Here is a 25,373-nt window from a genome sequence, read left to right on the forward strand (position 1 = left end):
TTCACCAGCTTGGTTGCCCACCTTGAAACCTTTTGTCCAGTTCTTCTGAGTGGCTATCCTCACCATACTATTTAGTCCTTCCATAGCTAAAATGAAGAGGAAGGGGAGAATAGGTCACCTTGTCTCAATCCCCTTTCTGAGGGAAAAACCAACAGGTTCTCCATTCACCAAAATAGAGAACCTAACAGTTTTAATACAAAATTCTTTTCACTTCAACCACTTTTCTCCAAACCCCATTTGTTTCAAAATATTGAGATTGCCCTGGATGAAGGCCATTTGATACCTGTTGACTAGCTTGCTAATTACCTGTTTCAATCTTTGTGCCAGGAGCTTGGCAAACACTTTATAAATTCCTCCAATTAGACTTATTGGTCTATCCCTGACTTCTTTGGAATAAGGGCCACATAGGTGGCATTGAGACTCCTCTCAAACTCATGTCTCTCATGAAACTGATTGATTGCCTTCATAACATCATTTTTCAAGACTTCCCAGAAGCTCTGGAAAAAGCTCACGGGGAAGGCATCAGGGCCTGGGGCCTTGTCACTAGCACATGATTTTATGCACTTCAGCCTCCTCAAAATGGCTTTGCAACCAATCTCTTTCTTCTTCGCTAATAGTATTCAAGCCTTGCAGTTTGAAATCATGTCTCCACTGTTCTGTCTCTGTGTATAATTTCTTATAGAAACTGATGATTTCTCTTTTAATCTCTTCTGGTTCTGAAATTGAGTTCCCCTCCACCATTAGAGTATCAATAGAGTTGTACCTCTTGTGATCTGTTGCAATCCAGTGAAAATTTTGTATTTTTGTCACCTTGTTTGAACCACTGTATCCTAGATCTTTGCCTCCACGCTATTTCCTCTTCTTTAGTCACCTCATCAAACTCCATAGCTAGGTGAACCTTTTGAAAAAGTTCATCCTCTGAAAGCAATCTCAGTTCTTGGGTCTTTTCTAGGTCTGCTAACTGATGAAGGATTTCCTCCTTCTGGTTCCAATTGTTTTTGTGTGTAACTCTCCATTCTTTCAACTTCTGTTTCAACATCCTTAATTTAGAGGCCAGAATGTAAGATCCTGTGCCATTTACATTGAAAGACATCCACCATTCCTTGATCTTATCAGCAAACCATCCACCCTCATCCACCATTGCTCAAATTTAAAGTATGACTTCTTAAAATTTAGCTCTCCACAATCAAGCATAATGGGATTATGGTCAGACCCTAATCTGGGCAACAAGTTCTGTTTGATTTAAGTGAACAATTCATCCCATTGAGAAGAATATAAAAACCTGTCGATTCTGGAAACCTAGAAGTTCTCCATATATTTTCTACTGGCATATAAATATCTGACGACACAAATACTCCTAGCAAATATTCGACCTAATGGGAATGAGCAAACTTGCCTAAAACTTAATCCCAACTAATTGGTATTGCCTATATAGATATTTGTCTTCCATTATGTCCTACTTTTTGGTAGGTGTGCATGGATTCCAGGAGATTGCAGTTCTTTTAAGAAAATTTCCTTCTACTCTAATCGTCTACTAAATTCTAATCCTTGAGAATGATTATCTGAAGAGCTCTGATCATGTTTGTTGAATGAAAAATGCTGATTTCCTTTCTTGGTATTAATTTACAGTTGACTGGAAGAGTAGAAGAGAAAAGGCGATGGTCCGACGGAATCCATCAGGCCGTGGAGGCTAAAGAAGGCCTTAAAATCCAGGTACACTATCTCCTACTGTTGACTGCTCCTTTCTAAAAATGGTTTCATAAGTATCTGCTAGTTCATTCTTTATTAAAAGTGCACGATCTATTCATTTTGTAGGCTGATTCTGTTGTCGTGGCACAAATTACATATCAATCTCTATTTAAGCTTTATCCGAGGCTCTCAGGGATGACTGGGACTGCCAAAACTGAGGTGGGGTCACTTCTAAAGTCTCAAATATAGTTTATGCTTTAGTAATGAAGTTCATTGTTTATGATACTTATCATCTATATACCTGTGCGCTGCAGGAAAAAGAATTCTTGAAGATGTTTCAAGTTCCAGTAATTGAGGTGCCGACAAATTTGCCTAACATTCGTAAAGATTTACCAATTCAAGCTTTTGCAGTAAGATGTTTATCTTACTGAAGTAAGTTTAGTGAGATTTTGGGAAAAGGAAGGTACCAAGTCTCTGATTTCAATTTGTGTACTTTCTATTTTATGCCTTCAGACTGCACGAGGAAAATGGGAGTATGTTCGTGAAGAAGTTGAGTTTATGTTTCAATTGGGTCGTCCAGTTTTAGTGGGGACAACAAGGTACTTCTGTGACAAATGTTTTTGGTTGATTTACTGCTTTAAAGTTAAGAAACTGTTTAATTATTGGGTCTCGCATATGCTACAATCATTGATTACAGCCTGCTTATGAGTATATGCAAGCAGACAGATAAACACACATATATCTCTACGTACATATTTTTTTTTGTGGAGTTACTTTGTGAAGCACTTTTAGGTCTGCAGGTCTTATATCTTTGACATCATAATTTGGTAAACACATTTGCATGGTAACATTTTCCCAAAATGATGGATGATGTACATACTCACATATGAACCTTTGTCTAGCCTAGTTGACCAAGACTCTTTTTTTTTTACCTACCTTACTCGTCTCTCTGTCCATATTCCCTTTTCATTATTATTAGATGAAAAAGACAGTCAGATGCCAATGTGAAAACTGGGATCAATAGAGAAGCACCTTCTACAAGCTACTTGAGAAAGTGATTAGTTTGTCTTGTTCCTGTGCACAAGCATAACAGAGGGAAAATAAGCAGTTAGAATAATTAGACTATCAGCAAAAGCAAAAGCCAATAGAGTAGTCGAGTGGCAAAAAAAAAAAGAGAAGGAAAACCCGACAAAGAAGGACACAGATAGCAACTATTGAAACTGAATTTCAATTTCTCTGTTTCCATTTGTCCTCTTGTTTTGTCCTTCTCTATTTTATGATTATTTTTTTCAGGAGGGCGACATATATGTTTATATATGCTTATGTTTAGATTTTTCTACAAAGAAGCATACTTTCTTAGATCTGCGTGTTTCCATACCAGGTACTACTGATTTTACTCGACAAGTTATGATATTAAGCAATAATAGGGTTATTAACTTCACTCTGTTAGTTTTTTTGACACATATGAGATCATCCTTTCCACTACAGGGAAACTAGTATCTGCTTAAATTGACTTCATTATACGACTATTTGATAAGAGTATTTGTTGCCACTTATTCCGTGCGGGTCTCTCTTTAGTAGCCTATAAAGTTTCTCTGAATTGGAATGCTGTTGGACTGCTAGAAATATTGTATTTGTTAGGTCTCAGTTAGTCATCTAATAATTGAATTTCATTTTTGTTCATCACATTTGCTGGCAATTAAATGTTACTATATGTATATTTTGACTTATACTAATTCTAATGCAGTGTTGAAAATTCTGAATACTTGTCTGACTTGCTGAAGGAAAGAAAAATTCCACACAATGTCCTCAATGCCCGTCCCAAGGTTTTTACAGAACTCTTAAGCTCTACTTTAACTCGTAATTTCAGTTTGGTTTGGTATCTCCTACTTGCACATCTTTACATGTAATATTATTTTTCTGGCTTTGGATTGATATTATCTTGATTCTTGCAGTATGCTGCTAGGGAGGCTGACACTGTTGCACAAGCAGGGAGAAAATATGCAATCACCATATCTACTAACATGGCAGGAAGGGGCACTGACATAATCCTGGGAGGAAATCCAAAGGCAAGTTAACGTCTATGTTCTTTGACATTGTACTAAGTCATATTTAGGCCCTAACACTTGGAATGACATTCATACCATTTCCATGATAAAGATGCTTGCGAAAGAAATTTTGGAGGAAAGTATACTTCCATTTCTGACACAAGATGTTCCCGAAGTTGATGTTCATGGAGAACCAAATTCTCAAAAGGTTCTTTTGACGTTTCCTTCCTCATTAGATAAATAAGCAAGTCTTGGTCCCCTCCTCTGCTGATAGTATTTTTGTATGTAGGTTCTGTCAAAGATAAAAGTTGGACCGTCATCATTGGCTTTGCTTGCTAAGGCGGCTCTGATGGGTTAGTAATTTTAATCACCTAGCATCTGAAAACCTAAATCAGTTTAACCGATAGCTTCTGATGAATTATAGTTTAGCATCTTAGTATTGATGTGCTGACTTTTTTATCTGATAACTTTCTCTTTGATTTTCTAGCTAAGTACGTTAGCAAAAATGAGAGCAAGAAATGGTCATATCAAGAGGCAAAGTCTATGATATCTGAATCCATTGAGCTGAGTCAGTCTGTGGAGATAAAAGAGCTACAGAAGCAGGCTGATGAGCAGTCAGAATTTTACCCTCTTGGTCCATCCATTGCTCTAACTTATGTATCAGTTCTTGAGGAGTGTGTGTCCCACTGTTTGAATGAAGGGTTAGAAGTGAAAAGGCTCGGGGGCCTTCACGTCATAGGCACTTCTCTGCACGAGTCCAGGAGAATCGATAACCAGGTGAGTTTTAGTTTGGTAGGACTTTCAAGGAGGAAAAACTACTTAACACTTTTATCAAGAAAGTATAAATATAAAGTAATGTAAACCTTTGGCCTCTTGAAGTGCTTGTTCATGTTGGAAAAAAAAAAGAATGCGTTGAAAACTCTATATGCTTATGAGTATAGTAGTTATTTTACTTGACTCGCCTAGTCTGATCATTGTTATTAACTAGTTTATGTGCAAGTTCCATAGGAGCTTTTTGTCTTTCATGGTCTTGTTAATTCGTTTTGTGATTTAGGTGTCGGCAATTTTAGTACATTTTGGATGAAGTTACATATTCCCCCCTCGATTGATCAAGAAGAGAGAAAAAGAGTGAGACTGAGAGTTACTCAGTACAATAGTACATGCTTCTTGACTTTTCTTTGCCTTCTAAATATATGCGAGACAAGATGCAGGTTTGGTTATCTTTGTCACATGGGATTTATCTCCCCACAAACCTTGCATGTGTGAGTTTCTTTATGCATCTCTGTCCTTTTTAGTTTTCTTGAGAATCTTTTTACTGCATAACATGCTTGACGTTCAAACAATTCCTTTGAAATACAAATTCTCATCTAAAATAGGTTAAGCACATGTACAATAAATTGTTTGGGGCAAGTATGTCATTCACCAAGGCCAGTGGTGCTTAATATTTGATGCCTCGTCTGTAGTTTACCTATAGAACGAAAGCTCCCTATTGTGTTCCTTGCTTCATTGGGTTTTCTTTGTCACATTTACTATTTGCATTTTCTGTTGGTGGGTTTGTAGTATGGATAAATAAGGCTAACTGTTATAAATGATCCACCTTGCTGTTCTATGATATTTTGAGAGTAGAATAAGATTCTTTTTTTGAAACTGGTAACTTTGTATATATTATATGTTAGAATCCGAATCTTACAAGAGTTGTAGTACCCCCATATTTACAAAGTACTACCTACATCTATGATTCTATGATCCTATGTCTATAATGAGTCTAAAACATCAGTAATAGAGGAGAATAAGATTCTTACAAAGAAACAAGAAAGAATGTTAATTTAGCAGTTGCATTTCCATGACAAATTGTGATTATAGAGGTGAAATGCTCATTTGATCATTGCCAAAAAGAAACCAGCACAGATCATTACTGGAAGTTCATCTTAATGACAAGGATTCTTATTTGACTGGTAAAGTTTTTCATTTGCAAATAACTTTTCTTTGTGGTCATCCTTGCTACTTAATAGTGTACTTCTTTGAAGGTTAGTTGAAGTTTCATTTTGTAGTTTGACTTGAAGCTGTAATTTCTTTTCACCTTTGACACATCAAATACCTGTTTTTTGCTTTATTGAGTTTGTTTTGAGACAATAACTACCGGAGCAGTGATCTAAATCAATTCTAGTATATGGATTCATTGATGAGTGTCAAAGAAAAATGGTGATTGCTCACTTAACCTTCAGCCTTGTCTCTGTGCAAGCCAAATCATGAGCTTGCACATCTCCGTTCAAACATGGTTTTCTTCATATATGCAACAGCCAAAATACAGACACTAGATGACTATCAGTTGTCTTTTTTTTTTTTTTTGACTAGGAGTTTAGATCAACAAATAGATGCTTACCATAGTGTTGATTTTGGAGTCTCTACAAGACAGATATGGAAAAAACCTTTGTACCTGATACAAATGTAATATGAAGACACAAACTGTTGAAAATAGAAGGATAAGATATGATTGCAAGGTGGGCATATATTTTGTTTTAAGTGTATAATCTTCTGTTTGGCCTAAATTGATAATTATGTGATACCACTACACTATGATATGCACTTTAAAATTTTGTACTGTTGCTTCCGAGTTTAAAGTTGTCTTAATGTGCATGGATGCACTATCAAACAATTTGTATCTTGTCTGGCAAGTTGCAATTCATTTAGCTTTTGAAGTTGGGAAAACTTTCTTATTTAATTTTGTTCTGTTTTTCTCTTGGGGTTTTGGGTGGGTGGGTTGTTTCATCTCTCTTCTTTTTGTTAGGCTTCTATCATGTTGACATCTGTTACAATCTTGAACTTTCATAATAGCTAATTTTTACTATAGAATGCCAGGCAACATAATTCTGCCTTTTTCGATCATACCTGTAGAACTAGTGTAATGTCAGTAAATGGATGAGGCAATTCATAATGGCTTGTTCTTCAAATTCATTTTTATGATGTAACTTTTCCGTATTGCTTTTCCTTTGACATTTAAGTTGTTAACCATGTATATTGATCTATAAGTTGTGCTTGTAGCTTCGTGGTAGAGCAGGCCGGCAGGGTGATCCTGGATCAACACGATTTATGGTGAGGTAAGAAGCCCTATTTAACTTTAATAGTTCCTCTTCAATACTTTGATCATGAAGTAAATAGCACTTAACTGTATCTTTGTTCTATTTTTAAGAAGATAATTATACACACACACGTGTGTGTGCGTGCGCGGTACATGCACATGTCTGCAATGACGGACTTACACACAAAATGGTGGGTGCTTAAGCACCCATTCTGTTTTACCCAAGCGCTTACAATTTATACTGGTAGTAGTAAAATATTGCAAATAGAGTTGCTAAGCACCCAAACTGCAGAAATAGTAATGGGTGCACTAGTCAAAGAAGTGGATGAAAGAAAATATTACTCCTTTTCTTTTTGTGATTATTAGAAACAGTACGACTAAAATTAGTTAAGCACCCATGACCTTAAAATCATGGGTCTGGCTGTCTGCCACTGCATGTCTATATGTATGTTTCTGAAATAAACAGTTGGTGGTGGTTCAACTATGCAAGTTATAAGCACTAATGCATATAAAAGAACAAACAAGACAACATAGTTCTCTTTTCTTTATTAATTTAGATTTAAAAAAAAAGGCAAAGCCCCTTCACACATATACTTGATTCCTGGTTCGGGTCAAGTTCTGCATATTGCACAAGGTGTATGTGCATTAGGTTTTTCTGCTGTTATTTAAGCTCTAAGTTGTACTCTTTGCCTCTACTCTCCTCCAGTTTGCTGAAAATATTCTTGGTTTAGGTGAAATATCAAGATTCTTGTACAAATTTATATATTGTATTTCTGCTTTTCATGAAAAGAATAATGCATTCTGTGACTGACCCGTTATCCTTAAGATGCCATTGCTGATTCTAGCTACTTCTACTTATTACAGCTTGCAAGATGAGATGTTTCAAAAATTTAACTTTGACACTGAGTGGGCAGTGAAGCTTATATCCAGGATTACAAATAATGAAGATATCCCAATAGAAGGTCATGGAATAGTTAATCAGGTGCTAAATAATTTCTGTTCTCTCTGTTTCTATCTCTGTAATTTAATATACTGTGTTTTTTATGGATAACTATGGCTTGTCTGTATTTGGTTTCAGTGTTATTTCTGCTTTTCAAAGATAATGTCTCCCTTCTTTTTTCGTTCTCTGACATGCTTCTAACAATGATGTTGAAACTTTACTCAACTGTCAGCTTTTGGGTTTACAAATCAATGCTGAGAAATACTTTTTTGGAATACGAAAGAGCCTAGTTGAATTTGATGAAGTTCTTGAGGTATCTATTTCATGTACTGATACAATTTATGTTGTTTTGATGTCTTTGTTTTTCGTATAGGATATTATCCCCTATTTTTGACTCATAAATTTGTGCATTTTACTAATTAATCTACTGATTGAGTTTTATATAGATGATTCTGCATGACCATATTCTTGCTATATTATATGCTTTATTCTCCTTCGCAGGTTCAAAGAAAGCATGTTTACGATCTTCGGCAATTAATTTTAACTGGAGATTTTGAAAGTTGTTCAGAGCACATTTTCAAGTGAGCCTCTTGATTCTTTTCATTTGAATGCTGGAACCAGCGCTTCTGGATTCTAACTCATCTATCTGCACTCATGGAGAGTATCTGAGCTTTCATATGTAGAATACCATCCCATTATTTGTCAATTTCTTTTTCAACTGTCATGATTCTTTTACTCTACACATTATGCTATTATTTGGAAAATAATAAGACCCTGGATAATATTCCCTTCATCCAAAAGAGGTTTTGTGTCATCTTTTTCTCCGCTCTAAAATGGTATCCTCTTTCCAAAAGAAATCATTTAACACATTTTCATGTTACACAGGAGTAATTTTCCACTCTACACTACAACTTTCATATCTAGTTTATCCTCCTAAACTATGAAAGTCAACATATGGCCTCACATGTTTTCTCATTGTTGAGAATTTAAACTCTTGCGTTGATTTTCTTCTTGGATCCTAGGTCTATCAAATTAGAGGGGAGGGAGTAATACTCTTGATGTATATTTTTAAGTCATTTTATTAGAAGACCTTACAAAATTCAAAATAATAACTTTGACCAAGTCTACAAACTGTGACATAGGGAGTATACTTCTGCAAAATGCTGATAAGCAAATAACCTGATGGATATGATGAGACCTTTTTTGTCAAGACAACCAGCATAAGTCTAGCTGATGTTGTGAAGATATCCCTTGTCTTATAAGTTTTTGGAGTGGAATAAAATAAGGACCTGTTTGGATGCTGATAAGAGAGACCTGCATTACACAATGACCTATACCCCTTAATGAAGGTATGGAACAAGGCTACTTGGCAACCTCTTTTTCTTTTATAGATTTGAAGCCCGACTTCCTTAGCCATATCTCTTTTGGGGCCTTGGCAATTTGCTGATCCTAAAGTTTAGTATGGGATATTAGATTCATGGACCCAATTCTTCCAGCACAAAAATGTTGCTAAAATTTCTATCTCAAGGAAAAATAAAGAGTTGAGGCAGAATTTGCATGAAATTTGAGCAAATAGCCAACTATCGTGTCATCTTATGATACTATGTGATATTGCTCTAGGATTTAATTAGTTGTGCTTTCAGAGTTGGTATCCAAGATTAATTTAGTTATAATTGTTTTATGAAGTGAAAAGCCACGCCATAAAATGAAATGATCAAGGTCTCTTAATCATTTTTGACCCTTATGCCATATTTAACTTGGTGCATGCAGTATACTATCCAAATGTGCAATGCTGTTTTGAGGTGAACTGCCCAGTATCTTGAAACATTATTTTTGTGAAAATTGATGCATCTACTTTCATTAGCTTGAAATAACAATGACTACTATGCCTCATTTCCAAACAAGTTGGCAAGTTGGGCCGTTTATATGAAACCTCTCTGACCATGTTCTGCATTTGAATTCATCATAGGCCAATATTTTACAAGATTAAAAAAAAAAGAAGTACTTGAGGTTCTCTATATTTCCTATTGGCATAAGAATCTCAAGCAAGGCTAAAAGACTCCCAGAAAGCCTAGGACCTAAAGGAGATATGTATTAACATGACTAAAATAAATCCCAACTAATTTGTATTGTCATATAAAAAAAATTCTTCCATTGTATCCTGTCTTTTGCTACGTCCACGTTGAAACCAAGAGATTGTTGGTCTTTTGAGACAACTTCCTTCCATGTGGTTTTAGATCTACCTCGACCCCTTTTGACACCTTCACTCACCATGGTTGCACACCTATGGACCAGACAAGAATGCATCTGGAGGTTGAAAATCCCCTGAAAAATCAGGCTTAGATTTTCGGGAAGTTTGTCTTTATTCACTCTAGCTGTTCTGTGGGGTTAGTCTTATATTTCTTGATCAGTGTTTTCTGGTATCTGTACATGGTGAAACAGTTGAAAACATTAGATATTCTAGCCTATTTGCCTCTGTTAGACCACTGTGATCAGTGTACTTGGCCTTTAATGAGAGATCAATGTTCATGGTGAAAATTCATTTCTTTATAAGTGCACATGTTTTGGATTAAGTTTTTCTCAGCGGAGTCAATGTACTTTTGAGGATCAAGATTTCTCACCACCATTACAATTCTATGTAGATACATGCAAGCAGTGGTGGATGATGTTATCTTCAAGAATGTTAATCCGCAAAAGGTAGCTAAACTTCTTCTCTGAAGTAGACAAGATTTTTTGTGATGCATTGCATTGTTCTTATCTTTTATTTTCTCCTTGATGTTATTTTGCCAAATGTCACAGCACCCAAGTAATTGGTGCTTGGACAAAATCTTGGAGGAGTTCAAAGATGTTGCTGGCGAGATATTGAATGGTAAGAGTGGATTCTGGAATAACCAGTTATGAATTTTGCAAGTTTGCATCATAGAGTTTGACCAGGAAATTATGTGTAGATTCATTTGCTGGGATTAACGAGGAAGCATTACTTAATTCACTTGTACAACTTCAGAAGTTTCAGTCCATATCTATTGACAACTTTTCCCTTCCAAATTTGCCTCCAACTCCAAATTCTTTTAGAGGTATACGTGGAAAGACCTCTTCTTTCAGACGCTGGCTAGTTATATGCTCTGATGAGTCAACCAAGTATGACCAATCTACATCAGTGAGTTCAATGATTTAAACTTCTTTATTGCAATCTTCTGATTAAGTATGTCTGACTTATGTGCTAGGTATGGGAAGTACAGAGAGTTGGTTAATTTCCTCCGGAAGTACTTGGGAGATTTCCTCATTGCCAGCTATTTAGATGTCATACAAGAATCTGGATATGATGCTGTATATGTGAAGGAAATAGAGGTAACATTTTGCTCATTCCCCATGGTAAACTCATTGGCATGCTATCATATCAAGTTTGCTGTCCAGATGTGTCATTATCCAAATGTATGTACTTTTTGTTAAAAGAAAGAAGAAAAAGAATCCCCTGATTCCTCAGGGCTTTGGTCTAGTAAACTTTGAACCCTACCACAAGCTTTGTGTGGTAATCAAGTCGAGAAGAGTAGAGGGCGGGTTCATTAACAACCGAGTTTCGAACCGTGCACCACTAGCCCTCAGGGATTTCTCGGTCATCACCATCAAAAATTTAAAAAGAAAGAGGAAAAAGAAATGTAAGTTTTGGTGCTGGTGAAATTTGAAATCTTTTCAATGTTTAAAATTTAAATAAGACCATGCCACTGACCAGAAATCCTTTTGCTTCCTATTTGGTTATGATCTCACTTTATCTCTCTCTGAGCATAATAATTGCCTTCCTATAAGGATTAGATTATCATACAGGGTTTGGATGTTGTTGTTGGTTTGGATGTGTAGTTTGTGCATATGATTAGTTCAAAAAGAATCTTATTCTCTAAATTGATGCCTTATGTTCTGTGGATTAGAGGGAAGTACTTCTGAAGACATTAGATTGCTTCTGGAGGGATCATCTTATAAACATGAACCGACTAAGTTCAGCGGTATGGTGTTTGCACTTCGGTTAAAAATTTATGCTTTCCTTGATTGGAAGTTGTATATTGATTCTCCCTCTGGGTCTTCGGAACAGGTGAATGTAAGGAGTTTTGGGCATAGAAATCCACTCGAGGAGTACAAGATTGATGGTTGCAAATTTTTCATCTCAATGCTCAGTGCAACTAGGAGGCTTACTGTGGAGTCTCTCCTGTGCTATTGGTCATCTCCGATGGAATCTCAAGAGTTATATGTTTAATAAGTTGCTGTTTTTTCGTATGTGCTGTTGCTGCTTATGTTCAGGTACCTTCCTTTGTTGTAGGTTAACATGCTTGCTCCCCCTTTGCTCCTCGGCTTGGCTGGGACACTCTTATTATTATTAATACTATTATTATTTTTGGGAAATGGGGATGACAAGAATTGGTTTTCTGAGTTGCTTATTGTTGGTTGTTACTAAATGGTATGTGTGTTATCACTTATTTGTAGGATCTTGGATTCTCATTATCATCTCCCAGTCTGGGGGATAAATTTTCCCATCTTATTCCGGCTCAACCTAAGATGTATAGATGGCATGATCTGGATGCATAGCCTGATATCATTGGAAACTTCTGTTATCTACGGTAGCATTTCTTTAGTACCTGAATCTTGTCTTTTTTTCCCTTATGAACTTTGTTCTGTTTGAGATCTTTAGGCTAGTAGCTCAAGTTACTGTGTCCTTTGAAACAGGGATAAATCACCTCTGAACAATGTTTAGTAAGTACATGATACCACTCAGCTTAGAAATGGGATGTAGAGCATCCTGTACATGGTATGTCGGAAAAAGACCAAGGAGATTCAAGAAGACAAAGTAGGGACCTTTGTTCGCACTGTGTGGACTCGTTAGAACTGTAGTAGTTGCAAGATTTTCCTTTTCCAAGATGAGGATTGGTGTTTGGTACCTCTTGGTGTAGCTCAGAGGGTGATCAAGAGAAGCCTTTCAATATGGTTAAAGGCACTAGGTATAAGCTATTACAGACGGTCTCCACCAAATTGTTGGTAGGGCTTGCAGAAATCTGAATGGCATGAAGCTGAATATCTATCAGACCATGTGTCATTCTCTATCATTCACAACCATAAATCTTAATACTTCAATTGCTCGAGCTTCTCATCTGAAGTGTAGAAATGCAGGATTTGATCCTTGAGCTCAACCACTCTGTTTAGTTGTATACAAATGATATTGAGACGAATCTTCTCTTCAAATCCACCGCACAATAATGTGTGCACCATTGGTAGGTGCAACCTAGAAGAGCAAGCTTTGGTGGACAAATTACCTGGTACCTGTGCTGGTGAATTGTAGCAGACAACCGGTTGTATAGTTGAGGTGTGCTTAAGCTGGTCCTGACACCATTGCCATCAAAAAATATTTGTAACATGGGAATAATGCAAGTGTGTCAAGCTCCCTGATTCTCCCTTCCTGCTGCAAATAATTATTGGAACAATTTATATGCAGAAGCATTTCTGTGTATATTGTGCAAAGAACTTTATGGGCATGATTGGTACCATATGACAATTAATCTATTCTTTTAGTTATAAACAATGCCTTCACAGTTAAATAACAAACAAAATTAATTTAAAAATGAAAAAAAAAATAATCTTAAATTGGGTTCTGCTGTTGCTGTATTGTTTGTCAAATTAAGAGGCTATGGGTATTCTTGTTCTAAAAAAGTATTTTTAAAACCACGCATATTTTATGTAGAAGCTATCTTCTTTCAAATTGTTTGAAAGTTGAAAATAACTTACTCAAAAACACTTATTTTTTAAAAAAACTAATAATCAAAAGCTTGGTTATTCAAAAGACACTTTTAGCCTTTCAAATTTAGCATGGGATAATATTTGACATTTGTGGTATTACAAATCAGTGTTTTAAAAAGGCGAGAAGAGACGGCCGACGGGGCTTTTTATTAGTATTGGGCAAGGCGTAATTAATTTATAATATAGTAAACTAGTATAAGAATACAAAAATTATAGAAAAACAAATACATTATAATTTTTGAAAAGATTAAAACATCATTAAAGGAAGTCATATGAAATAAAACTTCTAATTTTATTTTACAAGTAAAAATAATGTAATGGTATAAAAGCTATTAAAATCAACAATAACATCTTAACTTTCTAACAATAAAATAATTATAATTTTTTAAAATATATCACTATCATACTATGATAGTTACCTCTATAAAGAAAATCAATAAATTATTAATGTTATAATTAAACATCACTCCTTCATAAATAAAAAAAAAATACTTTCAGAATAAATAAATAAATATGATAACGTTGAGATATAAAACAAAAATGTAAAGGTCAATGACAAGTGAAGATATAAAATTTGGCTATGTATTTTAAAAAGAAATGTTAAGTGACATTCACCCTCATGATGTTCTCAAATAGTAAATAAATAATAATACGACTTGTTATTTGAGTTACTCTCGATAAAAGAAAAACTATAGGGATCACGGATCTGACTAAGTCACTTAACACATAATTTATGTAAGAACGGTTAGACGAGCTTCAAACATTGAGTGTTAAAAATATTTAGACACAGAACTAAACTCCACACGTGAGTTTTGGGACGTTCTGTAGCTGCCGCCAAGTAATTAAACGACGCCGTTTAGTTACTTTGTTCTTTGATTCCTTTTATCACCCGAGTCCCCCGCACTTGCCTGTGTGTGCTGCTTCGGATCTGGATCCAACTATCTGTGTGCTCTTCTTCGTCTGGTGAGTTCTCAAATCCTTTATTATCATTCCATAGTTGTATTATGTTCTACACGGGTACCAAAGAAAAGGGAAAAATTGAAGATTTGCTTTTTAGATCCGTCAAATGGGGTTTTGTTTATTGTAAATTTACTTCTCTTTGTAATTGTTCTTGATCTCTTTGGGGTAAACACTGAATTGGATCAAAAGGGTTAGTTTCAAGAAGCTGCTTGCTCTTTTGGAACAGTTTGATGGGTAGCTCTAACATGGAGAAATTTTGTGCTTTAAAATGCCTTAATTCAGTGAACAAGTTCAAGAAAATGGGCGTTTTTGACTCCTACAAACAATTTTTTTGAGAGTAAGTATCCATATCAATGATAGAGTCTTAAGGCATTTTGCTGAAATATTAGTAGGGCTGACTGAGAGGGGTAGTATCATAAAACTGGTTTTAACATGGTGTTGTTACTGAAGAGTTGGTGGCAAATGATATGGGTATCTGTAATATGAACAAATCAGTTTTGCTCACCTTAGCCCTGAAGCTAGGTGGCACTTTCTTCACTAAAGCTGAAAGTGCAACAAAATCTTGTCACTTTTCTATGCTCTTCAGCTCTTGCGTTTGCCAATGTTAGAAAATTTTTGTACTTTGCTATTTAGAATTAAGTGGAATTGTACCAACTAAAAAGAAATTAAGTAGAATTGTGAGGGGATGCTTGCTCCAAGGGCTGACCTAAGTTAAGAGTTTGAGTGACGTGGATTTGCTAAGGCGCTTGCCCTTTAGCCCAGACCCATCATTATTTTAAAAAAATTGTGAGCAAATGGTTCTTCAATTTGTTAGAAACTACTCAAATGCTCCCAACTGCTTTTTTTAAAATAATAGTTTCCTTAATCATAATTATTCACAATCAATGATAGTTGACAGGGTTGCTTAAATATACTCCCTCCGATAATGGTGTTTTTAACTCGGGCACACCCCCTAAAAAATCTACTCTCCTAGAAGTAAGAAGTGTTTTTACTAACTTACCCTAAATTAAATAATACTTATTTAACATATTTCTTAGTTACTCATATTCTGGACTATCTAGAAAGAAATAAAGCTTGTTTTGATGGGCAAAAACGACCATATTTCTAGAGTTAAAAATAAGTGTTTACATAATATATATTTTTTTGGTGTAAAAGTAGTGTCATTGATAATATAGATCGATATATGGAGTTTTTGGAGTTGCTACAGAGATGTTGTTATTGACTGTATGGATATTCCCATTAGTTTTTTGTAACTTTTGGTTTTGGTACCTTCTTGGTACTTAGTTAATAAACCTTTGCCTTATCCGTTACTCGTAAAGTTTCACTTATCTAAATAAGGGTAAACATTAATTTTTTTTAATTAACACCTTTTTGAATATGTGCAACACAATTTATTTTGGACCAAAATGAAAAGGTAAAAGCACCACTTAATATGGACTAAGGGAGGTTTTTTTTAATTTTATGATGGTGGTGTGCTGACCAGTTTGCCTACACCTTGACTATTCCACATAGTACTTGCTCTTTTTCACCAACTTAAGTATTAGATAACTTTTTCCTACAAGGTTTACGTTGATGGGAAGAAATCATCTTGAACCATGTCGTGGAGGGGAGACCATCTTTCAGACTTACTAAAAAGTTAAAGTTGCTTAAGAAAGACACTAGGGTATACATGAGGAAGTGTTTGGGAGGATAGATGTGAAAATGAGGGAGATTATGATTGAAGTGGGGGAGTTGGAAAGCTTAGAGGTGGGAAGGGAGTTAGATGAGAGGGAAAAAGAGAAGAAATAAGTATTAAAGGTGAACGACCTTTTTTGGCTTTGGCTCAAGAGACTAGTTGAAGGCAAAAATCGAGGGCATTATGGTTGGAAGAGTCGAAGAGGAGGATTCTAACACAAACTTCTTTCACAGGGTAGCAGTTGTGAATAGGAGGAGAAATTTGATAGAGTCTGTGGAGGTTGGGGGAGACATTTTGAGGGGGATGAGGAAGTAGAGGAAGCAATTGTTTAGTTCTATGAACGATTGTTCAAAGAGGAAGCAAAGTGGAGGCCAAATCTGAGAGGTGTGAATTTTTTTTGATACAAGTAACAATTCTATTCAATAAAAACTTAGCCACCCTAGAAAAAGGTGCTAAGTTGGAAACCTTACAAGCATCGAAAAGTGCTTAAACCCTTGCCCAGAACCTTATACAATTATACATTGCCAATTCAATATACTAACTCTCCTACTTCGGCCCACATATTTTGTTTACACCAAAAAAAGAACAGGCTAAGACAATTCATCCTAATTTTCTCGATAGAATTGCTAGTGCCTTCAAAATGTCTACCATTCCTTCTTTCCACACTATCCACCAAATGCAAGCAGGAATGATCTTCCACTAGTCCTCCTCCCCACCTCTATTCTCAATACTCAACCAATTGTTCAACAGTGCCAGAGTAGAACTAGGTATTATCCAAGTTATTCCAAAAATACAAAAGAACATGTGCCACAAATTTATAGTTGTCCTGTGTAAAAATAAGTGTTCATTGTGTTCACCCTCCTGTTCACACAAAAGCTATCTTGAACAAATTTGAAGACCTCTTCTTTGTAGGGGATAATAGTGAGTGGCTAGAGAAGGCTATTGGGGAGGAGAAGGGAGTGCGTGTGGGGGCAGAGAGTTGTGCGGGTGCCAAGTCTCTAGGGCAAGAAGGATTCACTCTAGCTTTCTTTAAGCATTGTTGGAGTATGGTCAAACTTGATGTTTTGAGTATTATTGATGAGTTCCAAGAGGGGTGAATTTGAGAGAAACTTAAATGCTTCTTTCATTGTCATCATTCCTAAGAAGGTTGGGGCTACTAGCATTGGGGATTACAGATCTATTAGTCTAGAGGGAAGCATTTATAAGATTATTTGAGGTACTTTCTAATAGACTTAAGAAAGTTCTGGATGAGCCTCTTTTCTTCGCAAAATGCTTTTGTGAAAGGAAGACAAATTCTTGATGAAACTTTGGTTGCTAATGAAGTGGTAGAGTCAAGGAAGAAACGGGGTGTGCAAGGTGTTTTGTGCAAGTTAGATCGGGAGAAGGCTTATGACCATGTAAATTGGAAATTTCTGGATTTCATTTTTTTAAGGATGGGATTTGGGAAGAAATGGAGGATGTGGGTTAGTTTTTTGCATCTCTTCGTGAGATATGCAGTGTTGGTGAACGGCAATCCGTGTGATTTCTTTGGTAGTTTGAGGGGTTTGAGGCAAGGAGATCATTTATCACCTATGTTTTTTATCTTGGTGATGGAAGCATTAAACAAGATGATGGACAAAACGATTTTAGGTGGACATATCATGGGCTTCAAGGCTGTGGTTAGTGGTATTGGTTCCATGTTAGTTACACATCTCTTATTTGCAGATGATACTTTTGTGTTTTGTGATGCAGATAGGCTCTAGTTGGATTACTTAGACAAGTGCTAACTTGGTTCTAGGTGGTGTCAAGGCTTAAAATTAACCTTAGAAAATGAGAGAGCATACCTATTGACGTTGTGGATAGCATTGATTTGCTTGCTCAAGTTTTGCAACGCAGGGTAGGGGTTCTTCCTCCCACTTTTGTTGTAGGGAAGTTGGAAAGGTTGCGAAGAAATTTTAATTGGGATGTGGCGGATGGGGCAAATAAGTTTCACTTAGTTCGACGGGATACTATGACATCTCCTAAATGGTGGGGAGGTTTTAGGTTTAAGGATTCAAAGGTTTTTAATAAAGCACTTTTGCATAATGTTTTGGAGATTTAGGGTCAACGGAGAAGCTTTATGGAGAGGGGTGATAACGGATTAATATGGAGAAATGGAAGAGGATGGATAAGAAATAGGATAACTATGCCTTTCGGGTGTGGTGCTTAAGGATGAATTCCCAAGTTTGTATAAGGTTTCTTGTCAAAGGAGTTGTTTGTTCAACAAGTTAGGGGGACACAAGGGGATGGGACATTTTGGGATTTGAGGTTCAGAAGGAATTTCCAAGATTGGGAGGTGACCGAGCTTCAGAGAGGGCTAGTTTTACTTCAAAAGCAACGTGAGGTATCAACAAATCTGATACTTTGAGTTGGGAGTTGGGAATAACAAAGTGTTCTCTGTTAAGTCCTTTTATGGGAAGCTTCCAGGTAGCGTGGATGAGAGATTCCCATATGTTTCGGTCTGGATGCCTAAGGTGCTGAGAAAAGTTTGTTCCTTCACGTGGTTATCTAATAGAAAAGTGATCTTGACAACGGAGAATCTTAGAAAACGAAAGGTTGTCTCCTTGAGCTGGTATTTCCTTTGCAAGGAGGTGGGTGAGGATGTGGTTCATATTCTGTTACATTGCAAATTAACCACGAGGTTATGGGGGATTTCTTCAGATGGTTTGGCATTTCTTGGGTAATGCCAAGATCTGTGAAGGAGTTGATGTTCAATTGGAGGAGCGGAGCTAGAAGAAGGCACAAGGCGTTGAATATTACTCCTCTTGTTCTAATGTGGGTCATTTGGAAAAGAAATATGAGAGCTTTTGAAGGGTTAGGGATGAGATTTGCTCAATTGAGTAGTTTCTGATCCCTTATTTTCTTTTGGTGCACCCATGTAGTTCCTGTTTGTATAGAGGATTGGGTGTCTTTTGGAGAGAATCATATTTTGTAGGTTTTCTCCTTTTTTGGTATACCTCTTGTATATGGACAAGCTAGCCTTGTTATTATCAATGAAGTCTTTTACTTGATTAAAAAAAATAAAATTGTATAGTATTGTAACTAGTGAAACTAGAACTCACATACCATGAATTAAATAGAGTACACGAAAAGGTAGACATTAAGATGCAAAGCTTTAGATGGAAATATGGAATAACCCCTAAATGTGGAAAACGTGTCTCCTCTCTTAGAGAAATTGGTGAGATAGGAGACACATTTTCCACCATCAGTGGTTTGGATTCCAAGGGCGCCCAAGAAAATGTTCTTTTTTGTTTGCTGGCAGCGAGAGGAGCATTTCTAAAACTAATATAGCTTTTGTTATCCGGTGTGATATGTGTAAATGCTCGAGTGAAGAAGTTGATCGTCTTTTGGTGTGTTGTAAGGTGGTGTCTCTGTGGAGGATGGTCGTAAACTGTTCTGCAACACAGTGGGTGATGCCAGATACTGTCAGAGATGTGTTGCACATCTGGGTTGGGACAAGTAGGATAAGAACAGAAAGGCCGTGGGTGGTTGCACCGGCAGCTCTTATGTGGATCATATGAAGGGAGAGAAATAGGAGAGCAGCTGAGGGAATTGAAAATGAATTTGTATATCTGAAGAATAGCCTTTTGTCTTTGATTGTCTTTTGGTGCACTCATAAGATTTCCTATTTGTATAGACTCTATAGTGATATAATTATTTACCTTGTCACAGAATGAAGGTAACTCAAATGTTTGAATGGCTTCCTATAACTATGAGAAGAAACACTGACAGAGAAAAAAGAAAAGACAAAAAATATAGAACGTTTTTTCTCTTCTTTTTTTTTCCAATTTAAAGTATACAACTTTTCAACTCATGTATGAATGGCTTCCTATAACTATGGGAATAAACACCAACAAAGAAAAAAAAAGACAAAAAAGATAGCTTATTCACTTGAAGTGTTTTTTCTTGAGTATTTTTGCAATTAAAAGTATAAAGATATTCAATTACTGACATTCAAATACATCACTCAGACTCAATTTCTTTCGTGCTTATATGCACTTCAACCTACATTGCTTATGGGTGGAGATTATAACCTAGTCCCAGTTCATCTGCTGTGTTGAGTTTCCTTCGTAACTAATTCTATAAAAGCTAGTTTCTTAATAACAATTGGCATATATTGTTGTCCTTTAAATTTATTAATCGTTAAAGGTAATGAATCATGCTATTTAATCCTTTTCTTTAAGGTTGCCTTCTAGCTCACATGATGTCCCTCTTTGAGTTGGCCTATCAGAAAGAATAAACAAGTGAATGCGCTAGATGTCTATCATTTTTTCAAGTTACTGACCCTGTCTTAGAGTGAGAACCCAGCCTTTCTTGATTATACATTGAAAGTTCATAATGAATTGGAGCTTATTTATGAATTCCTGCTAGGCTGCTGCCTTACCTCTTTCTTTTCTTTTGATGTGTTTCATTAAAACAATCTGTCAGTCTGATTATTATTTTTTTGTGTGTCTGCGCACCTGAAGTCATGGCTGGATCTGGGAATTCGATGCTATATTCACTTCTTCTATTCATCGCGACACTCTCTCTGCAGGAAGTGTATAGAGGAAAGTTAGCATCTTCAGAATTGTATACCATCCTTGGTGGATTCACTAGTTCTCTCATATTCATTTTGTTGTTAACGGTGAGAAAAATTACCTTTTGTGGTATTAAGTGTTGTGCTCTAAGATCTCAAAAGTGCAGGTACTTCTAAGTTTTACCAGTCTATTAATGCTGTTAAAACTTACAGTGCCTGTGTTCCTATACAATAAAGCTGTACTAATTCAGATTTATGCTGTAGAAATTTTTCTATTCATCTGCAAATATATGTGCAGCTTACTAACTTTTTTCTCCCTGACATCTTGTGGCAGAAATCTTTTTTCCTTTGAGATTAATTCACTTCCCTGTTTTCCTATTTTATCATTTTGTTGCCAGATCCACTGTTGTTTTCACCATTCTTTACACAGTTTCATGACTTCCATGCATTTTATGGCTGCATAAAGTGAAGTATCACATGGTGCTTTGCTAGCACACTTGAATTAAAAAGTGTTGCTTTGCTAGCACATTACATACCAGGCTAGTATTGTATTGCGCTTGACTTGGTGATACTGTTGCAGTTCATCGGAAACTATCAAGAAACATGTGGTGTAAGGACTGGATGGGGTGCTGGTGAGTGCATTATTTTTTAACTTTCCATTTTCATATTTCAATCAATTCTTTTGAAGATCTAAATAACTTTCTAATGTATTTAAAGTAGAAATAAGCAAAGGGATTTTGTCTTTTTAGATGTAGCATTGAAGTAATAGTATATTTTCACCTAACATTTTTTTCTTAATATTCAATCCCATATGTATACATTGGCGGAGCTAGCTTGTGGCGAGGGGTTCAATTGAATTCCCTTTGCCCGAAAATTATAATGCATAAATAAGGTAAAAATAATATTTTTTTGTTATATATAAACTGTTGAATCTCCTTGACATAGGGGAAGATTCTACTTTAATGGCAAAGAAGGTTCAAATTGCTTTAGGCTAGGTACAAATCTAGGTGTGATCAATTTTAAGTTGTGTAGACCACATATCTTGTATTAGTAAAGAGATACAGCAGCTGTGTGGGTCAATTAATTTTAATCTATTCTATTGGTCTGTTACACTGCAGTTATACTTGCTGAGGTAGTAGCTCTTATTGCTGCAAGCACTGTTCATCGAGTTAGCATCACGACATGGTAATGAACTATACTATCTAGTTACTATTATTGTGAACTTATGTTTATTGCAGATGTCTTTTCTTGTGGGAAATTTCTTGAATGAGTTAAATGAGCTAAAAAGAACACAAAATTGCTTAGAATGTTGCCTTCTCCAAAAAAATTTACAGAAAATTACTTAGCGACATTTAATCTTGGGTTTAAACCAAAAGTTTGTTGAAGTTGGAAATGTTTATGCTTTCATTGTTTGAATACATAGACAGACACCTAAACTTGTCAGGATATTTCATTTCGACAGCTTAACTCAGTTCATGACCTAATAAACCCCTAACTTTGCTTAAACAGTGTCTATTAGACACACCTAAACTCAGCTACATTAAGCACCTGATGAAAAAGGCAAAAACTTTGTTTCCCATATTTATATTGAACCCCTTCTCCACATCGTCGCTGGTTCCTTTGGGCATCTCCACAATCATTTACCTGTGTTATTACGTGACTTCAGATTTCCTACTCCGAAACCACCAAGATTTATACTCAATTTGACTGTTTCCCAGTTGACCAAATGGTAAGACTTCTTTTCCGGATTACCTTCCCAAGGGAAGTTTCTTCTTAATCTTTCTATGTTGACTGCTTTTGAAGGAATAAAGAACACTTGCGTCATATATGTAGGCAAGGAATCCAAAACACTATTAAGTAGAACTAACCTGTCTCCAAGCAGCATGCACTGTATCTTCTATGTAGATAGCTTCCTTTCATGTCATCTTCTTCTTTTACTTGAGTTCGATGCACTTGAGTCGAGGGTTTTTCGGAAACAACCTCTCTACCTCCATGAGGCAGTGGTAAGGTCTGCATACACTCTACCCTCCCCAAACTCCACTTTGTGGGATTTCGCTGGGTATGTTGTTTTTGTTGTAATCCCTTGCCATATTGAAGCAAGTCTTGCCAAACTATTCCTCACTTGCAGCTGCTGATTTCACAGCATTGCTGTTTTGTTGCTCATCTATCATCTCCACCTCTTTTCTCCTTTTATGTGTTGGATTACTGTTCCCACCAGCAGGTTATCCAAAAAATAAAAATCAGGCTTATATTATGGTTAATGAGCAGACTCAAGCTTGACTTCCTTTCTGAACAAATGTCCGGCCAATGAATCAAGTGGCACTGCACCATAATATATGGGTAATAAGTGGGTAGTGAAACTTTTCATACTCATCAAACCCCACGTGCACAACTAGTTATTTAGACTCTGCAACCTCATATGTTTTGTTAATACTTGTGCCCTTTTCCTACCAAACTAGAGAAAGCTCATATTAAATAAGCGGTAAGGTTGGAGAATTTTTACCTTGATTCTTCCTGTAAATTATTTTATTAGTTTGTTTAAACACGGTCATGCAAGAACTTGTCTACTGTACAGGTGGGTGTGGGGTAGTATAATGTTTATAAATCTGATTGGGCGTTCTTGGATTGTAATGCAGCTTCTTGTTCTCGGCCGCATTGCTGTATGAGCTAAACAAGCTCTCAGGAGTGATGGTTTCTAGAAGTGAATCTAGAGGCAAAAGGCACTAATGTACTCTTTGGCCTCCAAGGCCGGGATGGTTGGAGTCTTTTGCTTACCTTTGTACTTTTCGTAGTAATTATATGAGAGGTGAGGCAAATTTTACCAGAACTTGCAGAATGATATTTTAAACGAAATCATGAGCAAGTTTATATCAACTACATTCTTGGTCATTTTTAGGTTTATTTGACTTGAATATTTTGATAGATTTCTTGAGCAACTTAAAAGTTACATGATAGTTTTATTGTGGAAATTCCCTAAAGTATTCCTGCAGTGTACAATGTAGGGTGTTCCTTGAGAGACCAATAGTTCTTGTAAGTGATTCTTCTAGTTAAAAAGAAAGAATCAAATCTACTAGGACCAAAACTCTCGAAGCAGAAATTCAATGATCAAACGGGTAGTTGCCCAAGGTCGCCGAGAGACTGTTCTGATGGGTTTATAGCTTTTGGTTTATTTTTGTTTTTTGGGTCTAAAAATAAATGCTTAAAAGCACTTTTTAATTTTACTACACTATAAAGTGCTTAGAAGTTATTTTGGCTTGAAGGCGCTTAAAATAAGTAAATTTAAATAGGCTCTGAAACCATGAAATAACATTAACAAATGACATTACTAGGAACTCAAGAGTTAAAAACATTTAGACTAAAATTGGACATTATGTAAAACTGGTCTATCAAACTTCCGAAACTGTTAATGCAAAAACAAACACTCATTCAAGTCCTAAAGTTGCTCAAACATATTTACAAGTGCATGGTTGTCAAAAAGCTTCTTGTCACAATTTCACCATTCACTACCCTTAACACTTGCTCAAAACCACCAATTATTCAAAATTTTAATTTTTAAACTCTCCTGCCTATTTAAAATGCTTTTTACATGTTCATTTTTAATTTTTTCCTTTTCTAGTACTCTTCGTTCACAGGCCTCAATTCTTAGTTTCAATTAATATTTAAATGGTCTATCCTCCATAATTCTCTTCCTCCTTGTATTGCTAATTAAAGGTCTCTAACCACATAAGTTTATTCCCAAATGTTTGGACTTAAGTTTTGACTTACCGACACAATTTGCTTTTCATTTATTTCTATTACGTTTTGTTATTACATCGTAAAAAGTCGATAAAGTCTAAATTCAATTTTAAAATTTCGAAAGTGGTAAATGCGCAATATGTGACTCACCTGACGATCTTATTCTACACAATATCTCGTTAGACAACCACTATGTTTATATTCTTTCTTTCTCATACAAAGTGCGTATACACTTTCCTCTCCGCTTAGTTGTAACAGGCTTTTCTTTTATAGAAGACTTCTTCCGAATGACATAATTATTCGACACTACGATTCCTCTATCTTCAAAGAAAACTGATTCCTCGGTGCTAAAAAATTCTTGAACTTAAGGTCATTCTTATGCTTTTGGTTTAAAGGCAATTAGGCTCATTTACTATACAGATCCAAAAATCAATTTCACCTTCGATTAAGCATGAGATAAGATCATTTGTTGTGGTTCGGTCAGTTTCCCACGCCGGCGAGAAACTTTTTATTATGTTGTCCAGCATGTGATACCTCAAAGTGGTCTTAGCTTTGTCTCTGGCTTGGCTCGATGATTATAAAAAAATCCTCACCCACAAAATGAAAGTTCGCGTAGCTAATCAATTGAGTCACTATGATTTGCCACTCGAAAAAGTTTAAAAGAAGGGAAAACCACACAAATTGAAATCATTAGGCAAAATATTTACTCTAATTGAACCCAACTCAAACTATTTATCTTGATTGGATCTATGACCCAAACTATTTATCCGACTGCCTCTTTATTACTGAACTACTGCTTTTTCACCTTTGATACAATCGGAGTATATATATAATCTGATGGTATATAAATACTTTGATGATATCAAACAGTAATTGAGCAGTCTTTTCATTGAAACACTGTATGAATATATATATTCTAATGATATCAAGGAGTA

At 35.9% G+C, this 25,373-nt stretch overlaps 2 protein-coding genes across 6 annotated transcripts in view; both read left to right on the forward strand.

Annotated features, from left to right (window-relative positions):
• LOC129902475 (protein translocase subunit SECA2, chloroplastic) overlaps positions 1 to 13,347 on the forward strand; it is a 32,063-nt gene extending 18,716 nt beyond the window's left edge. The window contains exons 13-34 of one of the 4 annotated variants that reach the window (XM_055977727.1): positions 1,630 to 1,713; positions 1,816 to 1,908; positions 2,004 to 2,099; positions 2,203 to 2,288; positions 3,437 to 3,515; positions 3,645 to 3,758; positions 3,850 to 3,945; positions 4,027 to 4,090; positions 4,225 to 4,514; positions 6,780 to 6,835; positions 7,681 to 7,798; positions 7,989 to 8,069; positions 8,258 to 8,337; positions 10,399 to 10,453; positions 10,556 to 10,625; positions 10,705 to 10,894; positions 10,981 to 11,104; positions 11,680 to 11,754; positions 11,841 to 12,046; positions 12,230 to 12,363; positions 12,470 to 12,778; positions 12,911 to 13,346. In XM_055977727.1, coding sequence (XP_055833702.1) covers positions 1,630 to 1,713; positions 1,816 to 1,908; positions 2,004 to 2,099; positions 2,203 to 2,288; positions 3,437 to 3,515; positions 3,645 to 3,758; positions 3,850 to 3,945; positions 4,027 to 4,090; positions 4,225 to 4,514; positions 6,780 to 6,835; positions 7,681 to 7,798; positions 7,989 to 8,069; positions 8,258 to 8,337; positions 10,399 to 10,453; positions 10,556 to 10,625; positions 10,705 to 10,894; positions 10,981 to 11,104; positions 11,680 to 11,754; positions 11,841 to 12,002 — 2,013 coding nt within the window. In that variant the 3' untranslated portion in view covers positions 12,003 to 12,046; positions 12,230 to 12,363; positions 12,470 to 12,778; positions 12,911 to 13,346. Of the gene's footprint in view, positions 1 to 1,629; positions 1,714 to 1,815; positions 1,909 to 2,003; positions 2,100 to 2,202; positions 2,289 to 3,436; positions 3,516 to 3,644; positions 3,759 to 3,849; positions 3,946 to 4,026; positions 4,091 to 4,224; positions 4,515 to 6,779; positions 6,836 to 7,680; positions 7,799 to 7,988; positions 8,070 to 8,257; positions 8,338 to 10,398; positions 10,454 to 10,555; positions 10,626 to 10,704; positions 10,895 to 10,980; positions 11,105 to 11,679; positions 11,755 to 11,840; positions 12,047 to 12,229; positions 12,364 to 12,469 lie in introns of all 4 variants that reach the window. The other 3 variants (XM_055977729.1, XM_055977728.1, XM_055977726.1) reach the window with 3 other exon arrangements.
• A 982-nt stretch (positions 13,348 to 14,329) lies between these two features.
• Positions 14,330 to 23,689, forward strand: LOC129902399 (uncharacterized). 2 transcript variants are annotated; one of them, XM_055977624.1, is made up of 6 exons: positions 14,330 to 14,497; positions 20,372 to 20,483; positions 20,654 to 20,811; positions 21,284 to 21,335; positions 21,822 to 21,888; positions 23,340 to 23,689. In XM_055977624.1, the coding sequence occupies exons 3-6, from the start codon at positions 20,656 to 20,658 to the stop codon at positions 23,428 to 23,430; spliced, it is 366 nt and encodes a 121-aa protein (XP_055833599.1). In that variant the 5' UTR covers positions 14,330 to 14,497; positions 20,372 to 20,483; positions 20,654 to 20,655; the 3' UTR covers positions 23,431 to 23,689. The 2 variants fall into 2 exon arrangements, with proteins under 2 accessions (XP_055833599.1, XP_055833598.1); XM_055977623.1 differs by lacking the exon at positions 20,372 to 20,483 and having other exon boundaries at positions 14,332 to 14,497.
• The last annotated feature ends 1,684 nt before the right edge of the window (positions 23,690 to 25,373 follow it).

Source organism: Solanum dulcamara, chromosome 9 (assembly GCF_947179165.1).
Source record: "Solanum dulcamara chromosome 9, daSolDulc1.2, whole genome shotgun sequence".
In the NCBI taxonomy this organism is placed as follows: Eukaryota; Viridiplantae; Streptophyta; class Magnoliopsida; order Solanales; family Solanaceae; genus Solanum; species Solanum dulcamara.